Consider the following 18,788-nt stretch of genomic DNA (forward strand, 5'->3'; position numbering starts at 1 on the left):
AAGCACCGAGTTTAGTTTACCCAAACCCTTGCCAATGGTTTATGTATCACTATTGATCTTTCACTGGGCTGCCTTCAGAACAGAAATAGCAGCCACAAATGTTCCAGAGCTATAAACACAGACCTCAGGATCCCTACTGTAGCCAGGCATGCTGTAACACACACTAGGTTATTTGTGGTAAGGGTCGTGTCTCTGTTTCTACGGGGTTGGACTCGCTGCTCAGCAGGTGTGTGCCCTGATAGCTTTCTATTCCCAGCATAGAAATATTAATGGAGTATTCAGATTAATTCAACAGCTGATTCAATTAGCCTGATGCCCATCCTCCTTTCTTTATTCTAATCAAATTCCATTTTCCCCTGGAGGTCCATGGTGTAATTATTTATACACAGATTGATATCTTTGTTTTATAGTTCAGTTGTTAATTTATAGACCTTTTTGGTTGTGATTCCAATGTTTGATTTGAGGGTGCCTTTGTCTGTCTTGGCCCGTATTGCAGAATGCTCTTTTGCTTAGGAATTGGGAAAAGCCCGTCTTTCTACAACTGTGGTGCTCTCCTCCTGCTTCCTCTCACTCCATTGAACTACTGAAGCAGCTGAGCAAACACAGGTCTGCTCTGAGATACTTTGCAAGTTGAGAAATGGGCCAAGTCTGTTGAACGAATGATTGTTTTAAAGCCTTAAGAGTCAGCTCAGTTTGGCACGCAGTCGCCTTTGTCAGAATATTGCTGTGTTTCCTTGCCCTGGCAAAGTTGGTGCAAGGAAAAGGGGTGCATTGGGGAGGATCTGTGTCTTTTGCCCAATTCCATTTTGCTCAGTGGCAAGTATTGCATTTGTACAAGAGAAACCAAAGCTCACAGAGGGAAGAGTCTTAATCACACAGGAATACAGATCAACATTACAACTGCGTTTTAACCTTAGTCTTCTGATGCTTATTCTGGAGGCTGGATGCTGAGCTCTTTTGCCTTCCAGAGGAAGCACTCTTAAGACATACAATTTTAAATAAATAGCAAAGTCAAGTCAACACTTACTCATAAAATTCAGCTGCAGGAGTGAGCTTGTACTTTGAGTATTTGGTACCGTTGCCAAGCACTGATGCATTGAAGAGTTTGGGATCTGTACAGTTTGGGCTGTTCCAACTGTTGTCGCAGTTTGTCCAGGGGAGTTCAAATGTGAATGATGAAAATAGATAATACAGAGACCAAGCTATGATAACGTTGTAGTAGAAACCCACGTAAAGAGCTATGAGTATCACTGCATAGCCTACACCTAAAGACAAAGGAAAACTAGATTATACATTGCATTTTACATGCAGCAGTATATGCAAACACTGTAGTTAAACTGAGACATACGTGGTTGCAAATTCATTTCAGATCTTCACACCAATAAAAGGAATTTTGACATTTACATACGCACATGTGGACACAGTGTCACTGACCTTAAAATAAACAATTACAGTAATGATTTTGGAAAATGTCTGGCTTTTAGGAAATCCAGTCATTTGCCAGAAAAAGAAATTAAGCAGTGCAATGTCGAAATTTGCTCTTGTACAACTCTGTTGCTGATTTGCTTCCAATGCAGAAGATTGTAAGCCCATGTTAGGAGTGAAACTCACTTCATCTTCATAATGTCAGAGTCCTTGGCAACTTTTCTTGGAAAAGTAAAGCTTGAGACTTAAGTGAAGTTTCCCTATGCCTCACGTTCCCACCCTGAGCTAGTCTGGAACAGACACCGCTCCCTCTCCTGTTTCTTTCCCATTGTTACTCTCCAGATTGGCTTCCATCAGTGTGTAACTAGGTCCAACACACGCATGTTGCGCTGTTCCACTGAGGGGCTCCAAGTGGTTCTTGGGCATGCCAGTAAATCTTGGTGAATATCAAGCTTGGGGCTAAACTATGTGTGGACCTTCAAACCTTTTTATTATGTGCCCAGGATTACAGAGTCCCCACTGCAAGCATTCTCTTTTGACTTTGAACATTTCTTCGTATTTTTGCATACTGCGAAGTGTGCTTGGAGGGTGCCTCTAGTGAGAGAGCCCCAGAGAGCACATGTTCTCCTCATGAAAATGGACATTTTACAACGGTTTGGGAGGAAGCTTTGATACTAATGTCAGAGCAGAGTGAGAGTTTGTTGCCAGAATTGTTGCTTTACTTTGGCCTATATCCTCCTTCCTTTGCGTGCAGCATTGTTCTCTGAATCCTACCCCAAAGCTGTACGTATGACATATCACAGGTAGAGACTACAGCTGGTTTGTGACTACCATCACTGTACTGTCCCAGCACCTAAGTGTAAACCTTTACTTCTCATTTTCTTCAGTTTAGTTTTTTGGAGATACTGCATGGGAGGCCTAGCAGTTGGAGATTATTGGGCTTTCATATTTCTTGCTAAAGTAAGGAAGTAGCACACACTTTGAGTATTAATCCTTGGTTTAAAATTTGCATAAGGAACAGATGCTGACCCTGAAGGAGTTGGCAGTTCAAAGACCGTTGCTTATACCAAAGTTACTCTTTGCTCTTCAGGAGGCTTTCAATACATAGACCAGTTTGCTCATTCCTGACATTGGGGAAAAGATTGTGAAAGTAAAGATGAAACTGTATATTCAAATCCTTGGTGCTTAAATGAATCCAGTACATTAACACTCCAGTGATACGTTATGATCGCTAGAATGGAGTGGAGGGGAGAATGACCCAAAGGGATAATTCTTAATGTGAATATTAAAGTATAAAGTACAAATAATATATGTTGGCCTGTAATTACATGATTTCCAGAAATTCCTCCAATTCAGGAGGACATTTAAATCTTAATATTTAATATTAAGATTTAAAAATACTGGATCAAATGTATCTTAAATGTCACTCCTCTGAAATCATAAGAATGTTCAGGAATTAATTTGTTCTCTTCTTTCTAGGTCTAGCTTTTCTTAAAAGTAGCGCTGCACCACCCACCCCCTAAAATAGACCCTGGAAAATGCAGAGATGGAAACCGACTGTTTCAAAGGTTACAGGGTATAGTTTTAATTGCATGCATTATGAGAGCATCTCATTAGAAGCAGAGTCCTTAGAGTTCATAGCAATAATATTCATAGCTAAAATTAGTACTATAGTGCTGTTCATTTAGAGCAGCTGTTATAAATTGGTGTAGACTGTACACTTTTCATTTAAGGGAGAGATTTGAGTTATCCCAGAAACAACTTAAATGCATTAGCAGTAAAATGTGTTTGTATGTAATCAGAAGATTTGGTCAAATCTTCAGAAGTACCGAGTTTATACTAGTGCTGAGGTGCAAATACAACACAATGCTTATTACTTTTTAAGAATCAAATAACTTATGCTATTCTATATCCTAGTAATAAGAACACTTAAAAATCAACAGTGATGTATGTTTAGTCCACCTTGAAAATGTCAGCTTAAAAACACAGCTGGAATGTCAACAAGACTATACATGAAATAAATTCTATTTTCCTTTCTCATCATCTTTTCAATCCTGAAGTCAACAGATAGAGTACCTCTGAGCACAGTGGTATTTGGCTCAAATACTTTGAGATCCTTAAGGTCTAATTTTTGCAGTTAGGTTTTCAAAATCCTTATTGCCATTCAAAGGTATTAACTGATACTGGCAGGAATTTTGATTGAGCCAAGGGTCTTCAGGTTCCAGGGTGCTGGGATGAATTGTGTCTCCCGTGAAGGGATTATAGAAGAGCTAGGTAAATCTATATGAATTCATTTTAAAATTTTGGGGCACATATTACCTCACTTATTTAATTTTTATTTTATCTCTAATTTTGCTGTGAGTTTTAGGTTTGACTAATAAGAAAAAAAAAAAACAAACCACCCTACAGTTTTCCTATTCTGCAGCACCAGACTCCTCGAAGAGGAAAGCTGTATTTTGAGAAAGGCGACTAACATTTACTCAGTGTAACCTATATCCAAGCACCGGACCCGCCAAGTTTGGATTGCTATTGTTAAGCTCCTCAGCTTCTGTCAGTGACAGGATGAACATGATGTGAATTTTAAGCTTCTAAGATCAGCTGAGCTTGACTGGTTTCATTTCAAATAGCTTTGTGTTCAAAAGGCTTTTACATGAAATTTTAGATACAATCTGGTATATAGATATATGGGAACTTACCATTTTTGCTGGTAAGCAATGCTCAAGAAAATTCTTGAGGCTCCTTAAATATTTGTTTCATGTACAGAAAGCACATGGCTTCTTTCACCCAGGGAGATCCCTTTATCCCTGATCAATGCCAAACACCCCGATCAGTATCTAGACACCTTAACTTCAGCTATTTCTCCCTTGCAGAATGATTGCAACTCCGTGCACAAGACAACACTCCACAGGCTTTTATTCAATGATGCTGGAGAGTTAACCCTGGTGGAAAACACTCAATAAGGTTTTAGTAAGTGCTTTTCGTTGCTAGATCTGAAAAGCATTTTGCAAAGTCTACCAGACCCATTGTTCCCATTTCATAGGCAGGAAGACTGAGGCACAGAGCCACAGATAACGCGCGTGATGTCACAAGTCTAGTGGCTGAACTGCAGTCTTCGTAACGCCATTTTCGCGTCCTAGCCCCTGTGGTACCCTGTCTGCTGCAGAGAAAGCTCCACACAATGAACCGAGTGGAGTCAGTGGTTATTTTTGTCGCCGGGGGAGACAGGGCTGACCTGACTTGGATGGGATTTGGAATTTCCAAATGTTTGCATCGGCAGCCCCTCCCTCCAGCCAGAGATACCCAGTTCCTCCCACTCCCCAAAACGCAGGGGAAAGGGAGGATGGGGCTGAACCGCTCCTGCTCATTGCTCTCTGTTGCACTCCTCAGCCATCACCCTGAAGACGATTCCTGTGACTTTTCCCATTTTGTGCTCCACCTGTGATAACAAAAAGAATTCTGACTTCAAGGGTTGGGGAAAGGTCAGCAAATATCATGCTGTCTGTGGGAAGGTGAGAGACCTTTACTTTGTTTGTGATCACAAGTGTGTAGCACCCTCACGGTGCCATTCAAGCGAGCAGAGGGACACTTACCTTTGAAAACTGGGCAGATTTTCCACACAGTGGCAGCCCCTTCTCGGTTATATTGTCCCAGTGCTAATTCCATATAGAACAGGGGCATTCCAGCAATGATTAAGAAGAGGATATAGGGAATAAGAAAAGCACCTGGAAAGAGAATAATGCAACATTATAGTCTTGTTACATTTTGCTTTCTCTATTGCTTACTTTTACGGGCTAAAGACAAAGCAACTGCCTTTGGGAAGCAGAAAGGAAACATCAGGAAGGAAGATCCCATGTTCTCTTGTCCCTTTCCTGTAAGTTTTTTTTAAGGTCTCAGAGACAGAACCCCTGAAAAGAGCTGTAGACTATGACTTCTGTTTCCCCTCTGCTTTTGAGTTCAAAGGGAAAAAAAATGTGTCCCTGAAAACTAACAACTGAAGAAGAAATCATGCCGAACACACTTGCAGAGCTAGAAGGGAAAGGAACTCTGAAAAATTTTAAAGTGTGGGTTTTTTTAAATGTAGTATGTTCAAAAGGGAGCGTGGAGGCCAGTGACAGGGGAAAAAATTGTCGTGCGAGTTCTTGTAAAGGTGGTTTAAATCGTACTGTGCGAAGTGTCTGCAGGAACCTCTAGCTTGAAAATGAATTACTACTGGTCAGTCATATGGAATTTGGGTTTTTGTGGCATATTTTGCTTTTTGCTGTAATAAATTCCCTTATTCTTATGAAATGTATTAGATATAACACCCTTTTCCAACCTAGCAATACTCATTGCCATTAATGTGGAGTATGTACTCGGTTTCACTGCTAGCCCCAAGCACAGCATCGTTACGTCGCAGCAGGGCAGTGCTGGGGCTGCTTACGCCTTCCTGGAATACACAGCTTCACTTGACTCAGGATTCTCCTCTTGAGTTCTTACCACAGAAACTGTCACCTAGAGAAGAATCAGAGAATCACAGAATGATACGGGGTTGGAAGGGACCTCTGGAGATCATCCAGTCCAACCCCCCTGCCAGAGCAGGTCCACCCAGAGCAGGTCCCACAGGAACTTGTCCAGGCAGGTTTTGAATGTCTCCAGAGACAGAGACTCCACCACCTCCCTGGGCAGCCTGTTCCAGGGCTCTGCCACCCTCACAGGAAAGAAGTTCCTCCTCATGTTTAGGTGGAACTTCCTATGTTCAAGTTTGTGCCCATTTCCTCTCGTCCTGTCACTGGGCACCACTGAGAAAAGACTGGCCCCATCCTCCTGACACCCTCCCTTTAAGTATTTATAGGCGTTGATCAGATCCCCCCTCAGCCTTCTCTTCTCCAGACTAAAAAGACCCAAGTCCCTCAGCCACTACAATTATCTTTGTGGTCCTACGTGACACGAATCACAGAGGAATCCTGATGTGTCAGTGACACTATCATAAAAAGTATTGCCAGCTGAAATACAAAAGGATCATCGAATGTTAGAAACTATCTGAAAACTTATTAGCGATTTTATACGGTCCAGGTCACAGAAGGAAGACTCCCCCAGTGCATGGTTACATACAATACTGTTAAGCAATTATAGAATCATAGAATGGTTAGAATTGGAAGGGGCCTTAAAGATCATCCAGTTCCAACCCCCCTGCCCTGGGCAGGGACACTTCCACTAGACCAGGTTGCTCAAAGCCCCATCCAGCCTGGCCTTAAACCCCTCCAGGGATGGGGCAGCCACAGCTTCTCTGGGCAACCTGTTCCAGTGCCTCACCACCCTCACAGGAAAGAATTTCTTCCTGAGATCTAATCTAAATCTCCCCTCCTCCAATTTAAAACCATTACCCCTTGTCCTGTCACTGCACTTCCTGACAAAGAGTCCCTCTCCAGCTTTCCTGTAGCCCCCTTCAGATATTGGAAGGCTGCTATGAGGTCTCCCTGGAGCCTTCTCTTCTCCCAACTCTCTCAGTCTGTCTTCACAGGAGAGGTGCTCCAGCCCTCTGATCATTTTCGTGGCCCTCCGCTGAGCCTGTTCCAACAGGTCCATGTCCTTTCTACGTTGAGGACTCCGGAGCTGGACACAGTATTCCAGGTGGGGTCTCATAAGCGCAGAGTAGAGGGGTAGAATCACCTCCCGTGACCTGCTGGCCACACTTCTCTTGATGCAGCCCAGGATGCGGTTGGCTTTCTGGGCTGCCAGTGTGCACTGCCGGCTCATGTTGAGCTTCTCATGCACGAGCACTCCCAAGTCCTTCTCCTCGGGGCTGCTTTCCAGCCATTCTCCGCCCAACCTGTGTTTGTGCCTGGGATTGCTGTGATCCAGGTGCAGGACCCTGTACTTGGCCTGGTTGAACTTCATAGTTGGCGTCATGTTTAATACCTGGATGCTCTGTCAGTCCTCTGCTTTGCGGTACCTGTAAAGTGTAGCTTTTATTTTATTGCATAGGTTACTTGCTCCAGAACAGTCCAATCCATGTAAAATTTGTCTGTATAAAAAAGAAATTATTAGACTGTTTTGATAAATAAGGTCCTGCAGAGTAACTACATATCCTGAATAACTGACTCCTGTCCTTAGGAGTTACATATATGAAAAAGAAACTAGATTGTGAAAATCTTGGTTAAATTGTTCAGGAAAAGAAAAAAGGAAAACCAGCAGCAGCTACTTCTCCCAACAGCAGGTAGTAGGAACTACTGCAAACCTTTAAACTCTGCTGTACTGGTTCAGTAGTTTGAAACTTCCCTTGCAAAAGGAGGCAAGTTTGCATTGCTTCTAAATATATAAACTTGCAGAAGGTTTGTGTAGTCTATAAAAGTATAAAAGCTAAAAGCATGACTGCAGCTATCTAAAACATGCCTGTAAGCAGAAGGAATTGCGTATTTAACAAGTACTTCTGAAACTACTGTTGTGCTTTTAAAAGTCTGAATAGTTGTTGCTCCTTTACCTTTTGTGTTTCCTTTTCACAGCTATTACTAGTGTGAGCTGCCTGGCGTGACTCTTCAGAGAAGGAATTTTGAGTGTATACTGGAGAATAAGAATAGAAAAGCAAACTCTGTTCTCTTAGTCATACCACGAATCTATTTCTAAAAGAAACGTGCTGTAACATAATGGTAAGGACAATGTATTCAGCAGTCAGTCGTAAGTTTAGGCATTTGAAAGTTGAAATCGTGCAATGAAACAGAGCCAAGGTATATCAACAGAAATAAAGAATAGCTTGAAGCTTTGAGAATGTATCCTAAAAGCTGAAATATATTGGTTTTATCACTTTGGGGCAAGAATCTTCTTATTCGTGATGTTTATATGGAGTGTAGCGTGAATGCAACCTGCATTCACATAAGCTACTACGGTACCAGTGATACGTGTTTTAATAATATTTCAGCATCGTTCATAAGCTGCTTTCTATGGTTGTCATGTTGAACTGTCATATGTTTGAATGTTGTAGAGAAAAAATATTTATATTCAACAAATACTTGATGCCTTGTGGTTCTGAGCTCTGTTCAATGTTGAAACATACTCTGCTAAATCAATCTGGGATACTACATATTGCTCTCACTATATCTAGAAAAATTATTTTAGGTGATATTACTGTCAGATTTCTTGTAAGTGACAGCCTTTGAAGTTCCATCCTTGTGTCACTTCGATACTATTACAGCGTGTGGTGCTGACTCACAAACCTCGCTTGTACTTGGGAGGTACGGAGTTTGCAGAGAGAGCTGTTTGATTAACGTCAATGTCAAGAGACTGTGGAAAACATGATGCCACAAATTGAATAGGGAAATTCGTGTTTGAGAAAATTAATCCTGGAGATGTGTAGTGGACATACGTATGAAGTGTTAGTTTAAAATACATGGTTTTTAAGTATGACTAATACCATGATGAACTGTGAAGTGTACTGTACTTAGCCATACTTGCTTAAGCGTCATCTATTTGGCTGCGAGTCATTCCAGGCATTAGTTAAAGGAGGTTTCTTTCTTTTTTTTCTTCCCCCGCCCTACCTCCGCAAGGGATTAATAAGGTGTGGTGTAATTTTCAGCAAAGAGCAGTATGGCAGGGTTTCATAGCCGGGTAACTTTTCAGGTAACTAAATGATTGAAGTATTTTGAAATTGAGATAAATACCAAAGTAAGGGTGCTTAGTCACATTAAGTTGACTTAATGTTTTGGAGACTTCTGGAAAATTCTTGTTTAGCAGCTTCTGATTAGGTAAAAAATACCCAAAAGTCAGGGATTTCGTAAATATCTTGATATTTGCCCTTCTCTTCCTAGCTAATACCCAGAATCAGACTTTGTGGTGTTCACTGAACCCTTTCTGATATCATGGGTACTTCAAAGAAAAATAAACGATGGTCAAAGTATCATGCCAATTGCTGCAGACTAGAATGGTATGCAAACGGCTTATAAACAGCATATGTGTGGTATATGATCACCCTCCCTCTGTGATTGCATAGGGGCTTCATCACAGGACTGGATTGTGTACAGTTTCTTATGAACAAGAGGTGGTGTTTGGAAGGAGACTTCATACCGTCCTGCGTGTGTGCACGTCCTGTGGGCCAGGGAGGAGGCAAGCCAGCATCATGGTGGGCCTCTTGCTTTAGGTCCACCGCTGTGAACTTGAGCATCATACCAGACTTCTCTGAAGGAGCAGCCTCACTGTTAATGCCAATCTGGTCTATGGAGTCAAAATGTGATGGCATGATGCCAGCTGTGTCACTCCCACCAGTGCCACTGGCCACAGAAACTGCTGTGCTTTAATTGCCTGAATCCAAGGGGCCGGTCAGATCTGTCTCGCCCGGGTGGCTGAACTCCGAGGGAGCTCACAGTTTGGCTAACGCTTCAGGCTGGCTTGCCAAGACCTACCTACCTCAGAGAGCTGATGGAACACAATCTGTGGGATTGCTGCCTTGGCAGTAACACGCTGATGGCACTCAAAGGGATTCCACTCCCCCGTGGTGTGACGGGATGGGGCTGAGCACACAGCTGCAGCCCACAAGGCGATACTGGTCTCAGCAATCCCTAATGGTTCCTCATTTCCCTTAAGAGCTAAAAATCTGAAGTAATTGATAACATCTGTAATACAGCCCTGGCATAAGAGCCGTACTTGACTTGCTACTGAGTCATGTGCAGCAAAAAAGCTGCAGGTTGGCCTTGGACTGTTGCGAATTGCCACATCTCTCTTAACAGATTTCGTGAGATCCATATACATCCCTTAAGGCATCAGCGTATACGTGGAGTTAAGACAGCCTTGTGTGTTATGCAAAACTAGATTAGGTCAAACCCTCAGCTTCTACAAGAACCATCTGTGTGAAACTTCAAGTGGAAACTTTCACAGAAGTTTTTTCTTTTTAAAAAACCCCTATTACATTTAATTAATGAAGGACAAAATACAAAGCAGGCTTTGCATTCCTGTGTCCAGTGCCAAAACAACTTCTAAATTTTGGTATAACAGAATCCTTGCACAGAGTGTCTCCTCCCTCTGTTCATCAGCGTTCACAGCATCTTATAAAGGGTGGGAAGCAAAGAGGAATACAGCTCTACATACTCCTCTCAGTCCTACAAGGAGGTCTCATCTTGCTTTTAAATACCAGAAAGAAAGAAGCATTAATTTACTAATGACTGAAAGAAGATCATTTAAACAGCTGCTGTTATCCTAAAAGGATTTGTTGATGCACATACAAGGAGCAGGCCAGGATAGGGGTAGTTGAAACAAGTTTGAACTATTTGTGCTCATTAGCCTTCTGCATTTGTTACCATGGTTATTCTAGTCAAAATGTTAACTGGCGGGGATCTCTGCTAAAACAACAAACTTTGAGCAAATATTACAGTATATTTTCAGATAGGAGTGTTTCCAGTGCAGGAAAACAGTCTAAAAACAAAGATCTCCCAATTGGTGAATTGAAATACAACCTAATCTCTATATCTCATCAATACTTCTTGTTTCTTTCATACAGAACAGTACATCAAACAGTATCGGCAAACAGTTGGTAGAAAGTAGTACGCTTGCTTGGACAACAAGGAAAATGGGTGGAACCTCTAATCTGTGCAGACTCTTGTGAATGGAAAAGGAAGTCCCCCATGCAGAGTTCTTGAAATCTAGATCGTACAAGATCACCACAGGTAGAAAAATTAGGTAGTTGGAAAGGCAGGGGTTTCTCAGTGTGTGAACATTAGTTCTGGCTCTTCAACAGACTGGCTACCTGCACAGCCAGCGAGGGCTCCTCTGGAGGAGGCGAGCTTGAGCCTGCTGCTGGCTCCTGGGAAGAAGGGGTGGGAGGGAAGACCTTTACTGACCTGAGATTAAAAGCAATAAGGGTTTGTGTGGCCAGCAAAGAGAAGTCAGAGATACAAAGGAGCATGATGTAACCCCAGTGTCAAAGCCAAGATGATGATTTTAACAGCAGCTGTATGATGATGTTGAGCCCAGCCCGCAATAGATTATAGTAGTCAAAAATAACATTTTTTCTGCAAAACAGATTGCATGACATACTATAAAAACTTTAGCAGCACTTTGCACATATAAAATCTTCCAAGTATGCAATAAAATCTTCTAAGTATGCAACCTTTTTCATGGGAAGTATTTCTGTATCATAAAACCAGTGGAGCTATACCATGGTGAATGACATGTTTCTTTTGAAGCCCTTATATTTAGCTACTCCCTCTAACAAACTGTTGCAAGATTTGAACCTATTTACATTTCTACTCTCAATTTGGGCCCAGAGTCTTCAGTTTTTCCAGAATTCCAATTTTAATAGTGTTCCTTTCACTCAAAAGAAAGTGAAAACAAATAGTTTCTAGAAATGTTTCACTGTTGTTCATGGGCTGAAGCCAACTGAAGCCTGCGTTTTTTGCTGTGAGCTGTTAACCTGCTGCTGCCTTGAAATCACTTGAAGTGACTTAAGTGCAGTGTATTTATAAACTGGTCACCGGGTTGTAACAGAAAGGGTTACCCAAGCCCTTCCATGCAAACCCAGTCATCTCTTTGGCTTTTTGTTACAAGAGTAATGAGCTAAAGAAACCCATTAGTAGCTATTTTGAACAAATTAATGAGAGTTAAATATACCCAGCTACTCAGAGCAGCATGATTCATTCATAAATAACACCCAAGCCATCGGCCAAGGTCCTATTTAATAAATTAATGAAATGATCACATTTACAACAGTGTGTAGTTTAAAGATAATCACAGGAACATACAAGAACAGAACCCTGGCCTATGTTGTCTCATAGGAAATTAAAGAATAAATAAAGAGACATGGTGAGTTTGAGAGAATACAAATATCAGGTTGGTCCAAGATGGCCAGGGTGGCAGTGGGAGCTCTGAAGCTTTGCCAGGGGGGTTCCTGCTGCTGACCTTCACAACACCCTCACTGCTGCTTAGGAAATTAAGCCATTCCCGTCTTCTGCTGTGAGTGTGACCACAGAAAGTCCAAAAATCTGCTTTACAAGGTTGCAGTGATAGCTTTTGTTTTTACATCGTGCCTCCTTATAGCTATTGGAGCTGGCCCCTTTGTTTCTAAAGAGATGAATTGGCATCAAAGTGAGTTTTGACAGTAGTTTGGTAAGTAAATAACCTGAGGTTTGTAACAATGTGAAGGTCAGCTACTAACATTCCTGCCCAAATCCATCTTGTTGATTTTGTGCCCTTTTCTTTTTCAACTACCTGGCTGGTTTAAGCAAGAAATGAGAGAGTAAGTGAGCTGGAATGAGGAGCCAGCTTGTAGACTGTTTTGTTAGGTGATTTATGAAATCTCTATTATTAATGTTCAACAGGACAGGGTTTGCAGGAGTGGTAGTATCCTTTCCTGGAACAGCTAACACTGTCGGGAACAAAATGGCAAACTTTCTAGTTCACAAAGTCTTCAGAAAGTGCTGGTCAGAGGAAGCGCATAATACTGGATTGCAGGGTCAGGGTGCAGATGCCTAGCTGGAGAATGCTGCTGCTTCACAATAGATGTGACTGGAAGCTTAAGAGATGCTAAACTGAGAAGAAAAAAAATACTACTGTATCATTTTATTAATAGGAGTGTTCTATTCATGTTTTTCCCCAGCTCGCAATTATTAGGGGTGACACAAGGATATATTCACCTGCAATTGCATATCAACAAAACCACCCATGTAAGGTGTAGGCTGTTCTTGAGATGTACAAAATCAAGTGTCTGTCAAAATGTACCCTGATTTATTGGTGGCAGAACATCTATGGCTAAAAATATTTTCCAGTGAAGACCACAGAAGATATTTGCTGTGAGCTCATGGGTGAGGATAAGCAGGATTCCAGCACTAGAAAATCCATAATAACATAACCTCATTTGAGAAGTTTTCCTTGAAATGTGTGTGCTGAAAAACTGTTTTCTGTCATGTACAGAATATTGTCGTGTACGTGAAAGGAAATACTACTTCACCACCTTTAGCTGCCTCTTAAGCATAGGGAAGTCCTTGCTTGATGCCAGGGAGATTTTGGCAACTACAGTTTTACTTCGGTTCAGATACAGACTGTTAGTCATGTTTTTGTCTCCCTTCTCAGAGAACTTGTGTGTCCGTTTGTGTTTGTTTTGTTTCAGTGAGCTGTAAACAAAAATGAATGTTTAAAAAATTCATGGATCCATCTGATTTTGATGCCAGAATAGATTGTTAGATACTTTGATCTAACCTTCTTTCTAACATAAACCAGTGTTTCAGTCAGAAAAACATACAATCCTGATTTGAAGATGTCAGGCAGATCCTTTGCTTTTTTTCGGTAGTTTATTTCACAGGTTAGTAACTTTGATGCTATAAAAAAATATTTTATTTTTTTTTAAAAATAACATTATTTCTAATTCGATTATATCTGACATTTGATTGTGGCAGTGCTTACCCTCATGAATTAAATACCCTGCAGGACTTTCTATTTCATACTTGTGAAGGTGCTTAAGCACTGCAATCAAGTGTTTCAGCCTTCTTTCTATAATCTGAAGAGACTGAGTGAACTAAACTAATGAATTACAGTGTAATAGAGATTCCTGCTTTTCTGCCTAAAATCCCCACCTTACAGGTATTTCTTGGTGCAGCAGGTTGGTACATCGGCAGGTTGAAGAGTTCTGTGGGCACTTTCTGTAGGCACATCAAGCTGCGGTACCCACTGTCTGAGCTGCACATTTGATGCTTCAGGAATGCCAAGTTTGTACCCCTGAGATGCTCCACCACCTTACTAGAAAAGAGCCTGGGATGAATCCTTTGGATTTCAGACCCTCACTCAGGCAGTGTTAGTCCTTGCTTTGGTCTTTCTACTCTTTCTAACATTCTCAGAGTTGTCCCTGTGGGAGCCGCTCGCTGTCCTGTGTAGTTCGTACAGGGTATACACGGGGAGACCCACCTCCTAGTGATGCCTCCTGCCTTGGGTGCCTAATATGAGGCGATACGACTGCTCTGGCAGAGCTATTAGAGCCCCAGTAGTAGCTAATGTACATAGTGAGACAAGGCATGTTAAACGTGCTTTGTTCTGTACACGTAACTGCGATTTCTGGTTGACAACGCAACCTCAGATGGAGGGTGTTTCTCTTAAAGACTGCTTTTTCTTTTGTAGGTTGTCAAAATGAAAAACAGCCCCAGAGTTAAGCACCCTCTGGAGAGGACGCAGTACCCATTTTAGGCAGCATGAGATTCATAACTGTGCCAGGGTAAAACAAAGTGCTTAAGACATCTTAAATCAGCTGCAGACAAGTGCCAGGCAGCTTTCAGGAGGATTAATGTACAAACCAATAGGAGGTAAATGCCTTGAAATTCTGCTAGAGAAGAATTAAGTATAAACACTCTGAGGTACACTTAGATCTTGCCTTACCATTTAGTGATTAATCCAATTTTAAATTGTAACTCCAATTTTTGGACTCAATCACCAAAGCAAAACATTCCTTTTCCTTCTAGGCTTTATTAGAGATTTATTTGCAATAGTGTAATACTTTTTCTGTACTATCTTAATCTTTACAAACTCTTGCACAACAGAATCCTCTAAATATTCTTCCTAGGAATAAAGGGTTATGTTCTATCACAAAAGTATGAGACAGTTATACGTTCCTATCTATAAGAATTCTAGTAAATCTAACCTTCAGTCTCAGTCATTATACACGGAGCCTTCATGATGAATGTTCTTTCTGATGCCACTAAAGGAAGCAGAATAACTATACTGTAAACTACATATAATGCATGTTTATACGGGGCTTTGAAGTAAGAAGGCAAACAGTTACATACACTGTAAAGCCATTCTCCATGTTTTATTGAAATCCATCTATGTTTTCTGTCAACACTACTGGGGAGTATTCTTTATGTACAATTTTCTTGTACATCTGTATTTCTTAGACTCGCTATGTAAACTGCACAGGACAGTTTTCACACATATTTTGAAATGGATAGTATGCTGTCTAGCCATAAATAGTATTTTCTTATGTAAGACAAATGTTGTATCGATTTAAATTATTTGTAAACGTTAATGGCTGTGTGTGATGCTGTGAGCAATGACTTTGGTAAATTTACCATTACAGTGATGGCTACTACCGCATAATTGCCTGGAACAATGCCAACCCCTGTACTCTTACCAAAGATTATAGCTGCTCCTGGATAGGGCTAAAAGTTTGGAAGGCCGGGGTAAGGGTAGCTTCTACATGGCTGTGACTTCTTTACTTTGTACCTTTCTATTAGCACTGAACACAAGAATTTCACAAAAACTGCCACATGTTCTTCACAGAAAACCTTTCCATTTGGAAAAAAAATCTGTGTTTGGCCAAGGGTAGTGCTGGAAATATTCTGGATGCAATACAGAGCCATCAGGTGGGCTCTCTGAGAATCTGGGCATTGCGGGCACAAAGCAAAACTTTTCAGTAGCATCCCTGCAACAGGAGGACTGTAAGAGCCATTTCCCTTGACGTTCCCTTGCTCCGAAGGGTAAACTGAGTCTCGCCCAGACCAGTACGAAACCGTAACAGCGCTGCACCAGCCCGGCTGTGCTGGCTGGCAACACCCTTCCTTCCTCTTCCGTGGGACTGCTCCCCCTCTTCTGGGGGAATTAATCAGACAAAAGTTCTTATTGAAGTTTGAAACCCGAGCTTCGTGTTCGTTCTTATTTAGTGGACTGTTTTCCTAATAGGCTTCAAGCAACCAAGTACATTTTCCCCTCAGTCCGAGCTGTCCAGTACACACTCTGTCACTGCCATTCTGCGCAGGGCCTCCTAGTTTGAAATGCCGGAGAAGAATGTAGAAACGACCTCAGGGCCCATCACAGCTCACTGCCCAGATGAAGCAGAGGCCTATTAACAGTTTGAAGCAAAATCCTTCTTGTTCCATCCCAGAGCAAACCTTCTCTAAGGCAGATTGTGGGGCAATTTTGTTCACTCATTACTCAGAGCTTGTGATAAATCAGTGTGGCTGAGCTTGGCGCTTTCAACTTATCACACAGCTATATATTTTTGTTCATATTTCTAAACAGCTTTTAAACACATAATACTCATGACTGTAAAACAGTATTTAGAAAGGAAAAGTGTAGGTAATCTTCAATCTCCAAATCTCTTAGTTTAGTGTTAGAAACAACGGTTTTGTCACCAGCCTCTGTATGCGTCAGTGAAGGGTTAACCTGCAATTTCGGGACAGCCTGGTGACTCTTTTCAGTCTCTTTCTGTTAGGGAAGAGTCAAGGGAGGGAGAGTAACCGATGCCAGCTATATTGCTACAACCGCCAATTTCAAAAGTTCCAAAATCATGGGTTAGACCCCAGAATAATTTAAAATGAAGACTTTCTAGTCCAGCCTTTTTATTTGCCTGCTGGATTTTAGTCTTGTACTTGCTTTGTATCATCCCAGCTTTTCTCTTTAGCCTTGAGAGCTAGAAAGAAATTCTTGCCTAATCATTTGTCTCTATGAAACTGTGAGAGTAAAAGCACTTCTTAAAATAGTGCTTTTTTTTTTTTTTTTTATTGCTTCAGCCCTGCGTAGGAGAATGCCGAGGTCATAGCCTAACTCTCACAGAGTAAATTCATTTTGTGTAATTATGGCCATCTTCTTTGTGAGTCCTGACATTTTGCTTATTAGGTGAAGTACTGAGTTATCGCACTGAGTGAAGATCAGTGGAAGTCTTCTATATCAGTTTAGTCTGAATAGTTTTTTATTACTTTACTCTGTTTTTCTTCTCACATAATTCTTAGTCTGGAAATTCTGTCTACTTAGGAGTCCTTAAGAGAGAGACGTCTGTTATTTGGGTTGAAATCCTGGCTCTAGTGACGTCAATGGAAAAAAACCACCCATTGACTTCAGCTGGGTCAGGATTTCTCCCTTGTGGTTTATGAATCTATTGATTTTAGCTAAGGCTGTACAGCCATACATAAATGAGAAACAAACTGCAGAAATAGAGCAAATGATCAAACTCTTCCCCAAAACAACATCCTGGAGTGTCCCTGGTCTCACCAACACCTGCCTCATGATCTCATTGACACATCTGCATTTCTCTTTAGAGAGGAGACAAAACCACTCCACAGTACAATCTTTTCCTTAGTTTTTTGATAAATTTTATAAATAAGATGCCTGCGTACATCTATAATCACCCCTCAGCTGGGGCCATGAGCTTTTGAGCTTTCTTCTAGCATCAGTCATATTGGACATGAGTAGACAGATACAGTCCCGCGTGCCGACAACGACTCACATAGCAAGGATACTTTTAAGTAACTTCTAAGCTGTGAACTTGATGTTTTGATAACACTTGGCCTTGAATTTTCTAATACCGTAGTTAGTCCAATATAGTTAATTGTTCTTTGTCCCTGAAACTCTTTGCTTTCTGTTACTGGTGTTGTGAAATAATGATTCTTCTGCCAAGAAGGCAGGGTGCTGAGACCTGCTGGAAGGCGGGTTACACTGACATTGAAGAAGAAACATTCATCATAGTTCTACAATATGGAACTAACATTCTATATTGTAGAATGACAGTGAAAATCTGTGTGGAGCTTGTTTGTTTTCCAAAGATAAATCTTTTGAGGGCACTGCATAGAACAACCTCCTAAACTTAGTATTTGAGAAATTATTTCCTCCTGTATCATTCCTTGGGGGGGGGAAGAGGCTGCATCTCCATTTTAATGTTGCACTTATTTGAAAAAATGGTGTGTGCAGAGGTAACATCTTGTTATCAATGGATTGTCTCCTTGCTGTCATCGTGGCCGTGCTGACAAATGAGCTCCTTGGTGTGAATTAGGTATCCCTAAAAGCTGCCACTTCTATAGCGTCCCAATAAATGAAATGAATCAGGAAATCCAAGAAGGGTCTGCTTAGGAGCAATCACTGCTATCACTAGGCAGCTCTGCATTTGAAACTCATGAGCCACCCTGTTAGGTCCTCCAGTAATTTTTTTATTTCTAGAAATGCAGTAGGTTGATGTTACATTAATTATCAGGTTAGGATCTAATAAGATCTATAAGGATCTACTGCTCCACCTTGTGGTCTGAAAAAAGTTTTCCATTATTCTACTCCAGAGTGGTGTGTCAGAAGAAGTCCAGCCTCTCCCTTTTTTTTTTTTTTTTTTTAATTAAAGTGGAATTTGGCTGGAATGAGTATCATACTTTTCCTTGAGCTACCGACCTTAAGGGCAAGTAATGTGTTGTCACCTTTGGCGTGCTTCAGGATAGACATTGCAAGAGGTGGTTGATTACAGAAGAGAAAAAGAGAGAAACAGAAATAAAAGTTAAATCAGTGAAGAGTGCTATCCAGTATGCATAGGTCAGAAGGTGCAGAATAAATTATAAATAGCTGGCAAAAAATAAGATACACAATACTCGGCTGCTTTTTTCAGTGCATACGCTAGGCCCATGGTACCAGCTTGTTTGGACGGTCAGCGAGGCAATCAGTAGGCT

General features: G+C 41.3%; 1 protein-coding gene across 2 annotated transcripts in view; it reads right to left on the minus strand.

The window, feature by feature from the left end:
* Window positions 1–18,788, minus strand: part of SLC6A2 (solute carrier family 6 member 2) — a 75,273-nt gene that overhangs the window by 44,179 nt on the left and 12,306 nt on the right. For both annotated transcript variants that reach the window (XM_074157819.1, XM_074157817.1), the window contains 2 exons: window positions 5,016–5,147; window positions 1,028–1,265 (listed from right to left, as the gene is read on the minus strand). In XM_074157819.1, coding sequence (XP_074013920.1) covers window positions 1,028–1,265; window positions 5,016–5,147 — 370 coding nt within the window. The remainder of the gene's footprint in view (window positions 1–1,027; window positions 1,266–5,015; window positions 5,148–18,788) is intronic.

The sequence above is a fragment of the Numenius arquata genome, chromosome 13 (genome assembly GCF_964106895.1).
Source record: "Numenius arquata chromosome 13, bNumArq3.hap1.1, whole genome shotgun sequence".
Taxonomy (NCBI): domain Eukaryota; kingdom Metazoa; phylum Chordata; class Aves; order Charadriiformes; family Scolopacidae; genus Numenius; species Numenius arquata.